At 46.5% G+C, this 13,669-nt stretch overlaps 1 protein-coding gene across 2 annotated transcripts; it reads right to left on the reverse strand.

The window, feature by feature from the left end:
* Nucleotides 1-839: 839 nt before the first annotated feature.
* Nucleotides 840-11,412, reverse strand: RTCA (RNA 3'-terminal phosphate cyclase). 2 transcript variants are annotated; one of them, XM_037153072.2, is made up of 11 exons: nt 11,154-11,412; nt 10,956-11,056; nt 9,252-9,395; nt 8,491-8,614; nt 7,557-7,615; nt 6,291-6,432; nt 5,899-6,026; nt 4,685-4,743; nt 3,849-3,943; nt 2,704-2,808; nt 840-1,210 (listed from the first exon to the last, which is right to left on the reverse strand). In XM_037153072.2, the coding sequence occupies exons 1-11, from the start codon at nt 11,196-11,198 to the stop codon at nt 1,109-1,111; spliced, it is 1,104 nt and encodes a 367-aa protein (XP_037008967.2). In that variant the 5' UTR covers nt 11,199-11,412; the 3' UTR covers nt 840-1,108. The 2 variants fall into 2 exon arrangements, with proteins under 2 accessions (XP_037008967.2, XP_053512050.1); XM_053656075.1 differs by having other exon boundaries at nt 5,899-6,023; nt 11,154-11,410.
* Nucleotides 11,413-13,669: the final 2,257 nt, after the last annotated feature.

Below are 13,669 nucleotides of genomic sequence, written 5' to 3' on the forward strand. Positions count from 1 at the left end.
GTCAGAAGCCGCCGGGATCACATGAGCCTAAAGACCTCAAATTTATCACAGCCCCTCCAAAAAACCATCCTAAAAGTGCAGTTTTGCTCTAACACAGAAACACCTTTCATATCTCATGTTAGAAACAGAACATATAAAATTAATCTACAGTGTGAATATATAAGTAACACTGTGCCCCTTATCTTCACAGCAAATGAAGCCCAACGGTCATCCAGAGCCACAGAAATCACAGACCAGTCACGGTCGTGTGCATGGGGTCACCTTTTCCATTCTACTGCCCTACATGGACTCACCCAGCACTTTCTGAGCGTACCCCACCCTTTCTTAGACCCCACCCTCGGGATCTAAGTCTTGGATGGCTTCGGTCATCACGGGGTGACGTACCCAACAGAATCAAGTGCTTAAGGAGCCCTCGGACACTCCAGCTCTGCACTTCTCCCTCATACACCAAACCAGTTTCGTGGGGGTCACAACCTCAGGGCCCCAGGGCAGGAAGCAATCTCAGGGTGGAAGGGCCGGGGCTGAGACAGCACAGCCCACGGAAGGCACATTCTGCTCTGAAGGCCCTGGATGACCTCACGGCACGAGCCCAACAGGAGAAACACAGCAGGGCCTGACATTCTGCCGCTCTCCGGGTCTGGCTTTCCCAAAGAGTGCCCGGGTCTGAAATCAGGATTACCTAGGGCCCAACGAGGAGGAAGGAGCGTGGAGTCAGGAGGAGAACATGCTCACTAAGTCACGGACCCAGCGAGGACGCGGTGCGGGAAGCCGGCTGGTTAACAACCTTCACCCGAGACTTCGGCGCAGTGGTCCAAACGGCACACACACCGCAGCCGATGCACCGTTCTGGGCTTTATTGCACAAAAAGGGAAGAACATTTTACACCAACACGTTCACGCTGAGACCAGCTGTCAGCAGACACATCTCGTCCACATCACAGGAGACGAATCCCAGGGGGCGACCTCAGCGGATGGAGAACACTAGGTGCCCCGCCTCCCAGGTGAAGTCAGGTGCTCGAATGAGTCGCTTCTTGCTCGTCGTTTTGCAGTATTTACTGAAATGAGTTAGTGCCAGTGTTCACCGAGGTGTCGTTTAAAAGGCACACACGCTATAGATTTGAATTTGTCATCCCGATTCCTTGGCACTCGATAATATAGGCATCTTTGGAAGCATCTTCTTCATCTTCTGATTTCTTCACAGTAAATTTAGCCTGAAACCAGAAGAGTATTTAGTACATAACAGGGTAGGAATAAGCCCGTAATTCCAGCTTACAGAAGCAGGTGGTTAATATCAAAGTCCTTTTACTGAGGAAGCTGGAGGAGAGAAGTCAAATGAGTCTTGAGAAATTCAGCAGCCCGGACAGCACACAGTTTGTTCCAGAACCAGGTTCTTATCCAGAGGCACAGCAGCCTGTGCAGTGGAGTGAGAACAAGCGGCTGGGCCCACTCCACACCCCCTGAATCAGAGCCCCGGGCGGGCAGTGTAAGCAAATACTCGATTTTTACCTTCCATTGTTAAGGACAATGCCCCCCACTACCTACTTCCTAAGTTTTTCTACAACGTGGCGGCGCCGAAGCATTTATGCTTGCTTATTTTTATCTTGTCAAGTATCAAGTTAACCAGGGTGCATTACTTTTATAATTTTTAAAAATGCTTAAGGTCAGCACCTTTCTTCATAACATTGAGTTATACGTTTTATCTTACAAAATTACATTAAAAAGACTATAGTAAAATGGAAATAGGCTGAATATTTCTGAAAAAGGCAAGAAATAAGCTGTGTGCATTAACTGTAAAAAACACAGCAAAATAGTTGTAAGAGGAGAGAAAAATGCTTAAATGTCAACAGTGGTTTTACTAGCAAAGGGGAACTATGGGCAAGTATTTTTTCTCTATTTTCCAAATTTTCTATAAAGAAATCACTGATTTCAGATGAAGAGGACTGGTACATGTTAAAATATCAGCAAATATTCTAGTCTACCAATAAAATCACAAGAAAGTAAAATACTGTATTTTGCTGTGTATAATGCATACATTTCCCCCAAAATTTTTGAGGGGAAAAATAAGGATGAGTATCATACACAGGTAAAGCCTGAAATACCTTATATCTGTTCTTGTGTTTTGTAATAATTTGTTACGTAAAATTTCTTGTACCATATGTTCAAAAATAAATGTTAAAATTCCTTTATAATACAAAAAACACAAGTATCTAAATATAAGTAAATAAAAAGTTGAATTAAATAATTAAAGCAAAAGGTTTTTTTCCTGAAAACTTGGGCCAAAAGCATGGGTGTGCATTACATACAGGAGTGTATTATACACGACAAAATACAGAGTTTAAAACTTTATACAAATATTTTAAGTTTACAGCCAAGGACAAGAGCCTTGCAATTTGATTTCCTGGTTCCCATGGAAACATCTCTGCTTCCTGGACTGGGCAGCGCCACAGGTGGGCTTTGACATGTACTTTCCTGGGTTTGCTTAAAGCCCAGCCCCGCCCCTCAGAAACCCTGAGGTCTTAGCAATTGCTTTCCCCCTCCACTTCACCTCACTTATGTGTGAAATGGGAGTGACAGGCACCTCCAGGGGTCATGTGTCTGCCACACAGGAGTGTCAATGAGGGACAGCCAGGTTTCCATTGACTCAGACTGGACCCAAAACTGGCTACAGTGAAAATCAGTTACTCCTTTCGGATGGAATACTCACCTTTGCCAGCTGTTCAGCAAAATGAATAGCCGTTTTTGTGTGCAGCGTGACTGGTCCGGTTTTTATTCTGGAAACGCCACTGGCTAACGCCATGAAAATGATCAGCTATTGGGAAAAGGAAAAAAGAAGAGACATCTCGCAGAGTCACTGAGACTTGGAGTCAAAATTCTATCACTTTCCATATAAAAAAACATGAGAAATCAAAGTAGCTAAAAGAATTTCTATTTCTTTTGGTTTCCAGAAGTCCTAAGAAGATTTCAGAACATCGTGTCCCCCAAAGGCCGTAGTGTTGCAGAGAGACACTGAACAATCCTCAATAGAGAGTTTTTAAAATTAACATTGAAGAATGAAACAGAGATTTAAAATTAACCTATTCCATCAGACCAACTACGTGTACAGGCTGGCGTGTATAATGATAAGCTTCTTCCACTCTCTAACATTACAACCATTCAAGGGGTAAATCAATACACTAACACAGAAATATGTTGAGTGTAGAGTAAACCTGGCCAAGAAGAAAGAGACTGGAAATAAGGGAAACTGCCTTAAGAAACTGGCTAAGAAATCCTAAAGAACACATTTGTAAATGTAGACCACAGACTTGAGGTCAAGGAGAGAAAAGTGTAGCAGAAAGAAAAATCTATCGAGGCAAGTGGGCCATAAAGAGAGGTTATCTGGAAACATTCTTAGCATTTCTCAATGTGAGTAGATGCGTTAGGCTTGAGAGGGGAGAGGTTGGTGGGCATAAGATGGGAGGAGGAAGGTCTGGGCGGGTGAGGTGGGTCTGGGAGTTGTCAGCATCCAGACGAAGCCCTCAAGTGGGACAGACAGCGGACGGAGGGGCGGCATAGGACACATGGGAGAGAGGTGCGCCTGTGTGAGAGGTGCTGCAACGTTCAGAAGTGGGGAAGGTGAAAGCGACGACAACGACCAACTAGCAAAAAGCCTGGAACAGATGACCAGTGAGACAGAAAGGTAACAGTGTGTCAGACACCACGGGAAGAAAGCCTTCGGGGAGGAGGGGAGATCCACTGAAGTACCACACGCCGATCAGTACATGGAAGTCAGTGGTTAAAACGCACCTTCAACCCAACTACCAAATATTCAAATCTAACAGGCTCGGAGGTTGTACCTGGAAGTGCCATTACCTGGTCTTGCAGATGCTCATCCACGGCACCACCGTGCCTCAGGTTTGCCAAGAGCATTTCGGCAGCTTCGATTCCAACCTTGTCTGCGTTTACACCTGTGATGAGCACAGTGCAAAAAAGCTAATTGAACGGCAAAAACTTGAATGAATAAATCACCATTGGCACTGAGTCAACTGTTTTTAGGGCTCTCAACTCACCCAATGCAACTTCTAGAACAAGAGTTTTATGTAATCTTCTGAGCACCTAGCCTATGCAAATACTATATCTGATCATGAAACAATCAAGCAAACCCAAACTGCGGGAAATCTTAGGAGAACAGCTTGGACTTTCCAAAGGGCTAATATCATTAAAGGAAAAAAGGAGACGAGACTATTCTGCAGGAAAAAGGAGAAGCTTCAACAGACAGGACAACCCAATGCTGGGCGTGTTCAAACAGAAAGATCCCACCCTGCTTTATCTCAAGAGTATTTTGGAGGCAACTGGCTATGTCTAAAGATGGGAGACACATTCTTTGGGCGTAAAAATGGCGCTGGGACCACGCAGGTGCTGCCTCTGGATGCACACACTGCCGTCCTCGGGATTCCGACACCTTCCACTGAAGCACTTCAGAAACCCACACGCCGCTGCTCAGTGCTCACTGTTCGTGGATGGGGGGGGGGCAGTGCATGGATGTTCACTGGTCATCCAGCCTTTCTATGGGCTTGACATCTTTCACAGTACGAAGTTAGGGGGAAGACTGAAAATTTCATTAACCCTAAAACAGAATCGGTTAACCATCTCCTCCTCAACTTGTCGCCCATCGCTGGGAAGAGCGGACCCCCTTCATTTGTCTGTACCTCGTTTACCGAGTGACGACCCGGCCAGCAAACAGCCCGTGGACGTCTCCGCAGTGATGCTGCACAGGAAAAAGAAAGTATTAGCACCTTGGTCATAAATATTCTAAAGTTACGTGCAACTACAACACAGAATAGTGACTGTTGAACACAAAGAATCAGATCTGGCTAGAACGTTGCAACAGCAAAATTGTTCACACAGAAAACAGCATGATGAGTGATCTCCATCTTCATCGAGGCCTTGGTCCTTCACGTAGAGAGTCACCCCAGGTTCTGATCCACTCGCAGGTTAGGGGGCGGCACCCCCTGAAGTGCTGTCCAGCACTAAGGGGAACCACTTCACAACCATGCTGTACTATAAACTCTCCTATGGTCACCTTAAAGGGAAAAGTCTCTCTATAGAGATGTGTGGTTTTGTTTGATAGTTTTTAGATAGTGTTATTATATGTAGAGCACACATTTACTTTAAACCCTTTAACAGAAACTCTAAAATAAGAGACTTTAAAATTTAAACATACACAAAGGATACTTTCATACTTCAAGAGCATCAATTAAAGTATTTTTCTAGCACTTAAATCAATAACTCCTAACAGGACTAATATAATAGTTATATTTATTTTCCAGAAGATTATTGCCATATCTAATATTTGATTATAAGCTGGAAACATTTGCCTGTAAACTGGAAATATTTCTCTGAGGATCAGCTTCAAAGGCTAACTTCTGATTCCAGTCAAGTTGAAGCTGACAATGTAGACAAAGGGATCTTACAACGTAATAAAGGCAAACCACCCTCAGGAAGAAACTTGGAATAAAATAATCATCTTCATTGATTGTACAATTGTTTTAGGTATAAATGGCCTTTCAAATACAGGGTCCAGCACAAATGACCCCCCTGCTTTATTACAAACTCTTTTATTACAAAATCGTAAGCATATCATCCTGTAACATAACGATATCACACTCAAGCACACTCAAGTTCCTGCTGGGAACTGGCCTGCAACCTAGGCATGTGACATTTTAGGTGAAATGTTCAGATTGAAACTATAAATTATTACCCCCATATTATTATCCTACCAAGCACACTCAAGCAGGCCTTACTTCTGCTAGACCTCGTATATCTTCTTTTTAAGTGAAGAACAGCTACAAATCTTGCATTTAAATACCACAATTATTTCAGGGCTCTCAACCAGCATGCGGGAGAGAGCACAGGGTCGTACATGATTCCGCTGCCGTTGCCAAAGGCCTGGTCCCCTGGCTCCTGGACGGGCTGGATGTTCACGTACAGGTCCCGGAACTCCTTCCTGAGGCACCTCACCGCCGCCGCCGCCATGTCCTTTGCCATCTGCTTTGGCAAAACAGAAAAAACAGAGTAAAATAAGTTCATGGGTATTTTGACCATTGTTTTCATGCCTTAAAGGCAAAATAACTTCCACATGCATTGTACAAAGACTTGATTTTCATGGCTCAAGAGCACAGAATTTTAAGAAAAAAACTTTTTTTAATAAAAAGAGTTATTTAAAGATTAAGTTCTTCCAGTAATTTTAAAATGTCGAGGATATAGCACATATCGAGACGCACCTGAGCTTCTAAGAACATCTAGACAACTCACTTTAAATGGCAAGACACCAGCCACAAATGCTCTTCCGTGTATCTTAGTCACAGAGCCACGGTCAGTTAAATTTATGGGGTTCAGTTGTTTAACTGGTGACATCTGGACAATCACTTCACCACCCCCCTTTGGGTAGTAGCCCCTATAAGAGAATATAACAAACACTCATATAAGCTGATTGCACGACAGAAATAAAGCTCCGTATCTGCCATAAAAGAACACGTGAATGACATGCAACCATGTAACTGAGCTTTGAAATTTCCAAATAACCTTTCGGATCTGTACTGCCCAACGTGATAGCCTCAATCCCCAAGTGACCCTTTGCCTGAAATAAAATTTGAGACTCGGCTCCCGAGTCGCATCAGCCACATTTCAAGGGCTCAACAGCCATATGGGGCGAGTGACTGCCATGCTGGACAGACTGGGGGACAGAAAGGGGACATTTCCTGCAATGCAGGAAGGCCTACTTGACAGGGCTTTTTCAGAATAAAAGTTCCTTGCTGTAGGACGTTGTCTATTTTGCAACAATGCCTGGCACATAGAAGATGCTCAGTCAACACTGTGAGTATTTAAGTGGCTGAACACTAATAAAATTGAACTCCAATTCTTAGCGTCATTGATTTCTACAGCAGATGCTGCGAACATGCAGGAGAGTCTGGGAGGGGCTCCCCTCCCCCCCGGGAGGTAGGTGGCGCCCCACACCAACAGCACGCAAGTTAGTGTATGGAAAACTACATCACAGGAGCAGGGATGGGCTCATGGACGAGCCACGCCAGAAATTATGTTTCATTTGGACAGAATAAAGGATTTCCAATTTTTCAGAGAGCAGGGGAGGGAACACCTGTACAAAGACATAAAAGTCTGAAGGCACCAGGATGTTTACGGGGTAGCAGGCAGTCAGGTAATTGGAATGTGTGGGGTGGTGAACAGGGACCGCAAGACTGCACAGCACGCAAATGCCAGAAACTCGGCCTCTGTCTTAGGACAAAAACCGTGGCTGCGTTGCTGGGAGAGCGCCTTGCATGACCCCACAGTCCCGCTGTAGACACACAGTAGGTGTTCAGCCAGAGCCGAGCCGCGGGAGCACTAGACCCGAAGGGGCCTCGGTGCAGAGTTCCCTTGAAGGTGTCTCCCCCCCGAGAAGGGGACGGTCCCCAGCAGCTGCCTTCTCTCTTCAGACCACAAAGCACAATTATTTCCTACAGGAAATGTCAGGTAAATGGGCTCCTGTCTTCCCCACAAATGGCCAAGAAATAAGCAACTTACCTCATTTTAATGTCACAATTAAACTTGAAGCCAAATTTTTCAACAATGGGCTTGAAAACCTGAAAGATCAGATCACCGTCACCTCAACAACCAACAGTCACTGATTCGACAAGTACATTTATTACACCGGGTGCTCTGCACTGAGCTACTTACGAGACACTATAAAGAGAGAAATGAAAATGTGGAGACTGGTTCCCGTGTTCCAATACAGGAGGTGGCACGTGACTATAATTAAAGGTTTACTTTATCGGGGTTGTGCCAATCTGTCTAGTGAAAATAGAACCCACAGCTCAACGGATTCCAATGGTCACTCTACCCCAGAGGCCGGTATTCCCCAGCCCTCCCCAACATAACGCACGGTAAGAAATTAGGGGGTCCGGGTGACCAGGATTCTACTCCACCCTCTCATCAGCCATTAAGAATACTCCTCCAGTGAACCCAGGAATGCTGGTATCTCTTTGCAACTTTAATTTATCACTCCTTTTGGACTAATACCCAGAGGCAGGATTACTAGATCACACGGTGATTTTATGTTTGATGTTTTTGAGGAACCTGTGTACTGTTCTCCACAGTGGACACACCCTACTGAGTTCCCACCAACGGTGGACAAGGGCACCGACTTCCCCGCATCCTCACCAAGCCTGTGAAACGTGGAATTTAACTCTGGTTGGGAGGTTTTCCTTCCCAATCACAATTCCTGTATTTATTAAAAAAACTGGTTTCTATAAAAAGGAAGAGACCTCACATAACAATTACACTTGATAGTCTTAAAGAAGTCACCATGAACACATCTAAGCTACAGCCTAGAATCCAGAGAACACACGATCCCACAATGAAGAACCACGCGGGTACACCCACAAAACCGCTCCGGGTATATTTAAACGGAGAACGCGCCAGCCCATCTTGGTTTGTCAACAACCTCCACGGTTCTCACCATGGTCGTGTAATCAATCTGCGGGGCCATCTCAGCGTTGGTCCCGCCTCTCAGACGCAGCTCCGATGGGGACGCGGCGAAGAGGACACAGGGCATGGACACCTGCAGCAAGAGGCACACGCTCCTGGGGGGGAGGCAGAGAGGGCTTAGCTGTGTGTGCTTCTCGGAGTTACAAGAAAGTGGCGTTTACCCATCACTGTGGGCGGAGGCACCCACGACTGCAAAGACAGGTACATGCCCCAAGTTTAACGTTAAAAAACACGTCAGTGACTGAGGACAGCCTCAGTCTGAAAGACGGTATTTCATCGTAAATGAAGCCAGCCCTCCATGTAATGGTTATATATCCAGTTTTCCAATGGGAAGAAAGAAAACCAAGATCACACCCCAACTGAAAGCAGTATATAATCCATAATTAGCCACAAGTCGAGAATGAAATATACTACAATGCAAAGGCTGCTATGACTACAAAGTATGAAGACAGTTGTTTTCAGATATATCATTTATAATAATAAAAAGGAAACAATAATATGCTATATTATACATGCGAGAAAATTCTCCATATAGTAACAGCTACAATTAATCAACCATTAAGTACCCAAAATGTCTCAAACTCTAAAAGGTGTTTTATCTACACTTCGAAAGGTAGGAAACTAGAGGTCAGAGAGGTTAAGCCACGTGTCCAGGTGGTGGCAGGACCTGCCCTTGAATCCAGGTCCGGCTCCGGCGGAGCCCAGCCCGGAGGGGAAGGAAGCACCTCGTACCCTGCTGTCTTCGTATCCGCTGTGTGGGTCCCGCCTCTGATCCTTCCCGGCGTGAACGTTATCTCCGTGGAGCCGATCTCTGCCCCGTCCAGTTGCCCATCACACAGATCCCGAACCATTTCCAGTCCAGATAAATGCTGAGGCCTTGAGGTCATAAAACTGCGTCAAAACGCGTGGACCCAGACTGCCTGTCCCCCCCTCATCTGTGACTCAGTTACAAAGTTTCAGCGGCACAAGAACGGCCAGCTCTGACCACCGGACCTGCCGGGAAATCTTCAGTGTCAGAGCTTCTTTGGGGTCTTATGCACCTGGAGGAGCTGCTAGGAGGCATCCTGTTAAGGGATCCTTCCTGACCTTCAGCTATAAACACTTGGCTGGTGTCTGTGCAAAGAGGAAAAATCATAAAGCTACCCAAGTGTCAGCGCTCTCACCTGCACTTTCCTGGGTAACCTATGGTTACGTGTTTCCCCAAGATTCCTATGCTGAAGCCCTGATGGCCAGTATCTCAGAATGTGACTGAATTTGGAGACAGGCCTTTAGAGGACGAGATTAAGTTAAAAGAGGATGTTAGGATAATCCATTCCCATTGGTGTCTTTCTGTTAGTAAGAGGAGTCTAGTACCCCCAGGGAGACACCAGGGATGTGCAGGCACAGAAGGATGACCCTGTGAAAGGCAGCCAAGGGGCAGCCAGGGAGGGAAGGCTGAAAGGCACCCTCCCTTACGGGTCTCAGAGGAAACCAGCCCTGCCCGCACTGTGATCTTAGACCTCCAGCCTCCAGAACTGTGAGCAAATGAAGTTCTGTTGTTGAGGCCACCCAGTCTGTGCTATGTTGTTGTGGCAACCCTAGCAAAGTGATCAAGTCCCTATCACAGCCTCCATGGGTCAGACTTCCCTCCAGGCCAAAGGGGCTGCCGCAAACAACTGGGGCAAAGGTAACGAATGTTCACCATGTCACTAGCTGCCCCTCGGTAATTTCAGAATGGATTGTGGGTAAAATAAAAGGCTAAGAGATGGCTGAGCTGCCACAGTGGACTATATACAAAATACATACAAAGGAACCAGTGTGGCTTCAACCTGGGTCCTCTGCTAACAGGTGTGTATACCTGAACCTCATCTGGGGGCATGCCTAGCCTCCCAGACAGAAGAAACAAGGTCAAGTGCCAATGTTTGCCCCTTCTCCAACAGCCCATCGTTCAGGTCCTAGTCACAGCTTCCTAGAGGGCTGGATGAAAGTGGAATGACACATCTCTGGGCCCTTTCCTGGTCGGTCTATAATCCAAAAACGAGTGAACGGCAGCAGAGAACGGCTGGTTAAGCATCGGGGCTGCCTCGGGCTCCAGAGGCCCATCTGGCCTGATCAATCCTGCCCGCTGCTCCCAGCTCTCCAGGTGGCTGGACTTTCTGATGAGGTGGAGAAACATTTTAAAAGCTGGGTCTTTAGGAAATGAGACAATTCCAGCCAGCGCAAACATGGGCCGAAACTTGCCTCTGGAGGGTTTCAAGACCGCACAATCCAGGCCACAGCCAACAGCCCAGGCTGGAGCGCTGCACCTCGGGACCCTGCAGCCCTATTTTCTCAGCATCACTGCGGGGGATGCTGAGTCCCCAGCCCCAGGCCCTCCCCCAGGCCCTAGAGCCCATTTTCCTCCGCCTCTCCAGGTAGCCCCTGGGTCCCCAGGCCCCGCCCCCAGCTCGGGGTTACCGCAGGCCCGGCGTGCTGCGGCCGGCTCGGATCTTCTCCACGCGCAAGGGCACGCCCAGGAGACAGCTCAGGGCCGTGGACACCCTCAGGATCTGGCCGCCCTGCCCAGGGTGGGGCGGGGGGGAGAGAAAAGGGACCGTGAGACCACAGAGCTTGCCCCACCACGCTCCCACCCCATGGCCTCCGCCCGGCACTCACCCCTTCCAGGACTCCTCCGTCCACCTCCACCCGCGGACCCGCCATCGGGGGCGCCTTGGGGCCGGGCCCGCAGGCACACAGCCTCCGCCCGAGCGCTGCGACTAGGACGCGCTGGCTCCTGCCCCGCAGCTCCGAAAGCTAGTTCTCGCTCGGGCCCGCGGGGGCCGGGCAGGTCCGGCGGAAAGGGAAGAAACGGCGGATCCCCAAGAACCCGATGCCCCGGAAACCACGCGGGACACTCAGCTGGGGAAACCGGGTCCGCACGCCCAGCGGCGGCCAATGCGCGTGCGCGGAGCACGGCGTAACAAAATCGCAGCGAATCCTGGCCTCCGGCGGCGCTGCGGCGGTGGCTAGGCTGCGTCCCCGAACACGGCAGGAGGTGTGTACCGAATCCCGGTGTGCCGAACCCAAACTGCAATGCCTGTTGGTTGCAGAAGCCTTTGTCTCCTCTGTTGCCGGCTCCTCCGTCGTCTGGCAGGCTTGTGCGAACATCGGTACTTATCTCTGTTTTCTCGACGAGCCGGTACCCAGAGCTGGAGACCCTTAGAGCTGAGATGCACGGAAGGGCGGGCCCCCGCAATGCGCCGACCTCTTGGACTGGTCGGGTGTGTCTTCTCCATGGGCTGTATTTTGAAATGCGTATGCCCTGGTGTAGAGTACTGTTTTGTTTTGTTTTTTCTCTCGTGAGACACATGTAAAATGGTGTGGCCACTTTTGAAAGTAGTCCGGCAAGTTCCTTATTATCTTGGTTAAAGTTAAACACTCACATAAACCCTTGTCTCAACAATTCCATGTTTAGGTATATATTCTTACCTTACTAATCAAAATGTAACCGACCAACCAATAGCATTGGTATCACCTAGAACCTGTTACAAATGCAGAACCGCAGGCCCTACCCAGTTCGGTAGAATTGGAATCTGCATGTTAATAAGATCCCTAGCTGATAGGAATGCTCATTACAGTCTAAAAAGCACTGCCGTAAAGAAACACGTGCACAGACACCGAGAGAAAAAAGATCGAGAATGCAATATGTGTACTTTCAGATCTGGCTTCTTTGACTTAGCATTAAATTTTGGTTCATCCATATGAAAGCATGTATCAGTACTCAGGTCATTGTTAGGGATGGATGAATAATATTCCATTATATGGATGTACCACATTTTGTTTATCCATTCACCTGTTGAAGGACATTTGGGCTGTTTCTAGTTTTTGGTTGTTAGGAACAATGCTGTTACAATTATTCTTGTACTAGCCTTTGTGTAAATGTATGTTTCCATTTCTCTTGGGAAGACGCCGAGGAGTGGAATGGCTGGGTCATAATCATTTTTATTCATTAAAAAACAGATGAAATAAGTTGTGTCTTTTGAAAGAATAGGTGGCATGTCCCCAGATTTTGGAAGAAAACAAACGAAACAATACTAAATTTGGAAGAAGTAATTCATTGTGGTAAAAAGAGGGTAATAAAAGGAAATGAACTAGATGTTTTTTCTTGGGAGAAGATAGAGTTAAAAGGAACTTTAAAAGGAAGAAGGTGGTATAGGGACCCTAGGAAGAAAAAAATCACTTTTAACGCACAGCTACTTTATCTTTTTATATAAACACGTGCATGCAGTATTATCAAATATGTTAATAGTGCCTGTAAAGTGCTCTGTTAGCGGGAAACTTAAAAAAATCAAAGTTTTGCCCAGGATGGTGTGGCTCAGTGGACTGAAAACTGGCCTGTGAACCACATGGTCACTGGTTGAATTCCCGGTCAGGGCACATGCCTGGGTTTGCGGTCAGGTCCCCAGTAGAGGGTGCAGGAGAGGCACCCACACATTGATCTTTCTCTCCCTCTCTTTCTCCTTCCCTTCCCCCGTCTAAAAGTAAATAAATAAAATCTTTTTTTTTTAAATCAAAGTTTTGACTATCCCAGCCTTTCTTACAAAGGTAACAATTTAGATGTATTGTTTATGTTAGGGTGTGTGTATGAAATGCACTGAGAGACAACTAAGGCAAAAAAGGGTGAGTTTGGATAATACTAGAGAGTGAATTTGTGAAAAAACTGAAATTTTGTTCCACAGCCACTAATCTTCAGTACTGAAGACTATAATGTTCTCTTTGCTCCAGTTTTTTTTTTAACCCAATAATTTTTCAGACAATCTGCAGATTTTCATGCCCCTGAAAGAGACAAGACAAGACAAATGCCATCCTGGAAGAGTGACTGTGCAAGCTTTGATCTTTCTTTTACTGGTTCTAAATTTGACATTTAAGAAGCAAATAAATCAAGTTTTTATGTCTCTGACCTGTATTGCATGAGCTGGGTGGTTGCATCTGACAACACTCTCTAAGAAGGAAAGATCATGTAAATAACGTTTATTTTAGACCTTGTTCATCTTCTGTGGAAACAAATGGAAAAGTCCATTCCAACAGTCATGAACACTCAGATGGGTGTAACAAATGCAAACCATTGGGAAATATTTCAAGTAATCAAGGCGGTTACAACATATACGAGCTTAAGACACTAGGTTTCATCC

This window comes from Artibeus jamaicensis, unplaced genomic scaffold (assembly GCF_021234435.1).
Source record: "Artibeus jamaicensis isolate MK-2021 breed Jamaican fruit bat unplaced genomic scaffold, CSHL_Jam_final scaffold_1689, whole genome shotgun sequence".
In the NCBI taxonomy this organism is placed as follows: domain Eukaryota; kingdom Metazoa; phylum Chordata; class Mammalia; order Chiroptera; family Phyllostomidae; genus Artibeus; species Artibeus jamaicensis.

Excerpts from the sequence above, each read along its gene's own strand:
- RTCA (XM_037153072.2), bottom strand. The coding sequence starts at position 11,198 with ATGGCGGGTCCGCGGGTGGAGGTGGACGGAGGAGTCCTGGAAGGG. Across the intron at positions 4,744-5,898 it reads GGCAACGGCAGCGGAATCAT|CATCACTGCGGAGACGTCCA; the intron begins GTACGACCCTGT and ends TTTCCTGTGCAG. Across the intron at positions 3,944-4,684 it reads GTCGTCACTCGGTAAACGAG|GTGTAAACGCAGACAAGGTT; the intron begins GTACAGACAAAT and ends TGCTCATCACAG.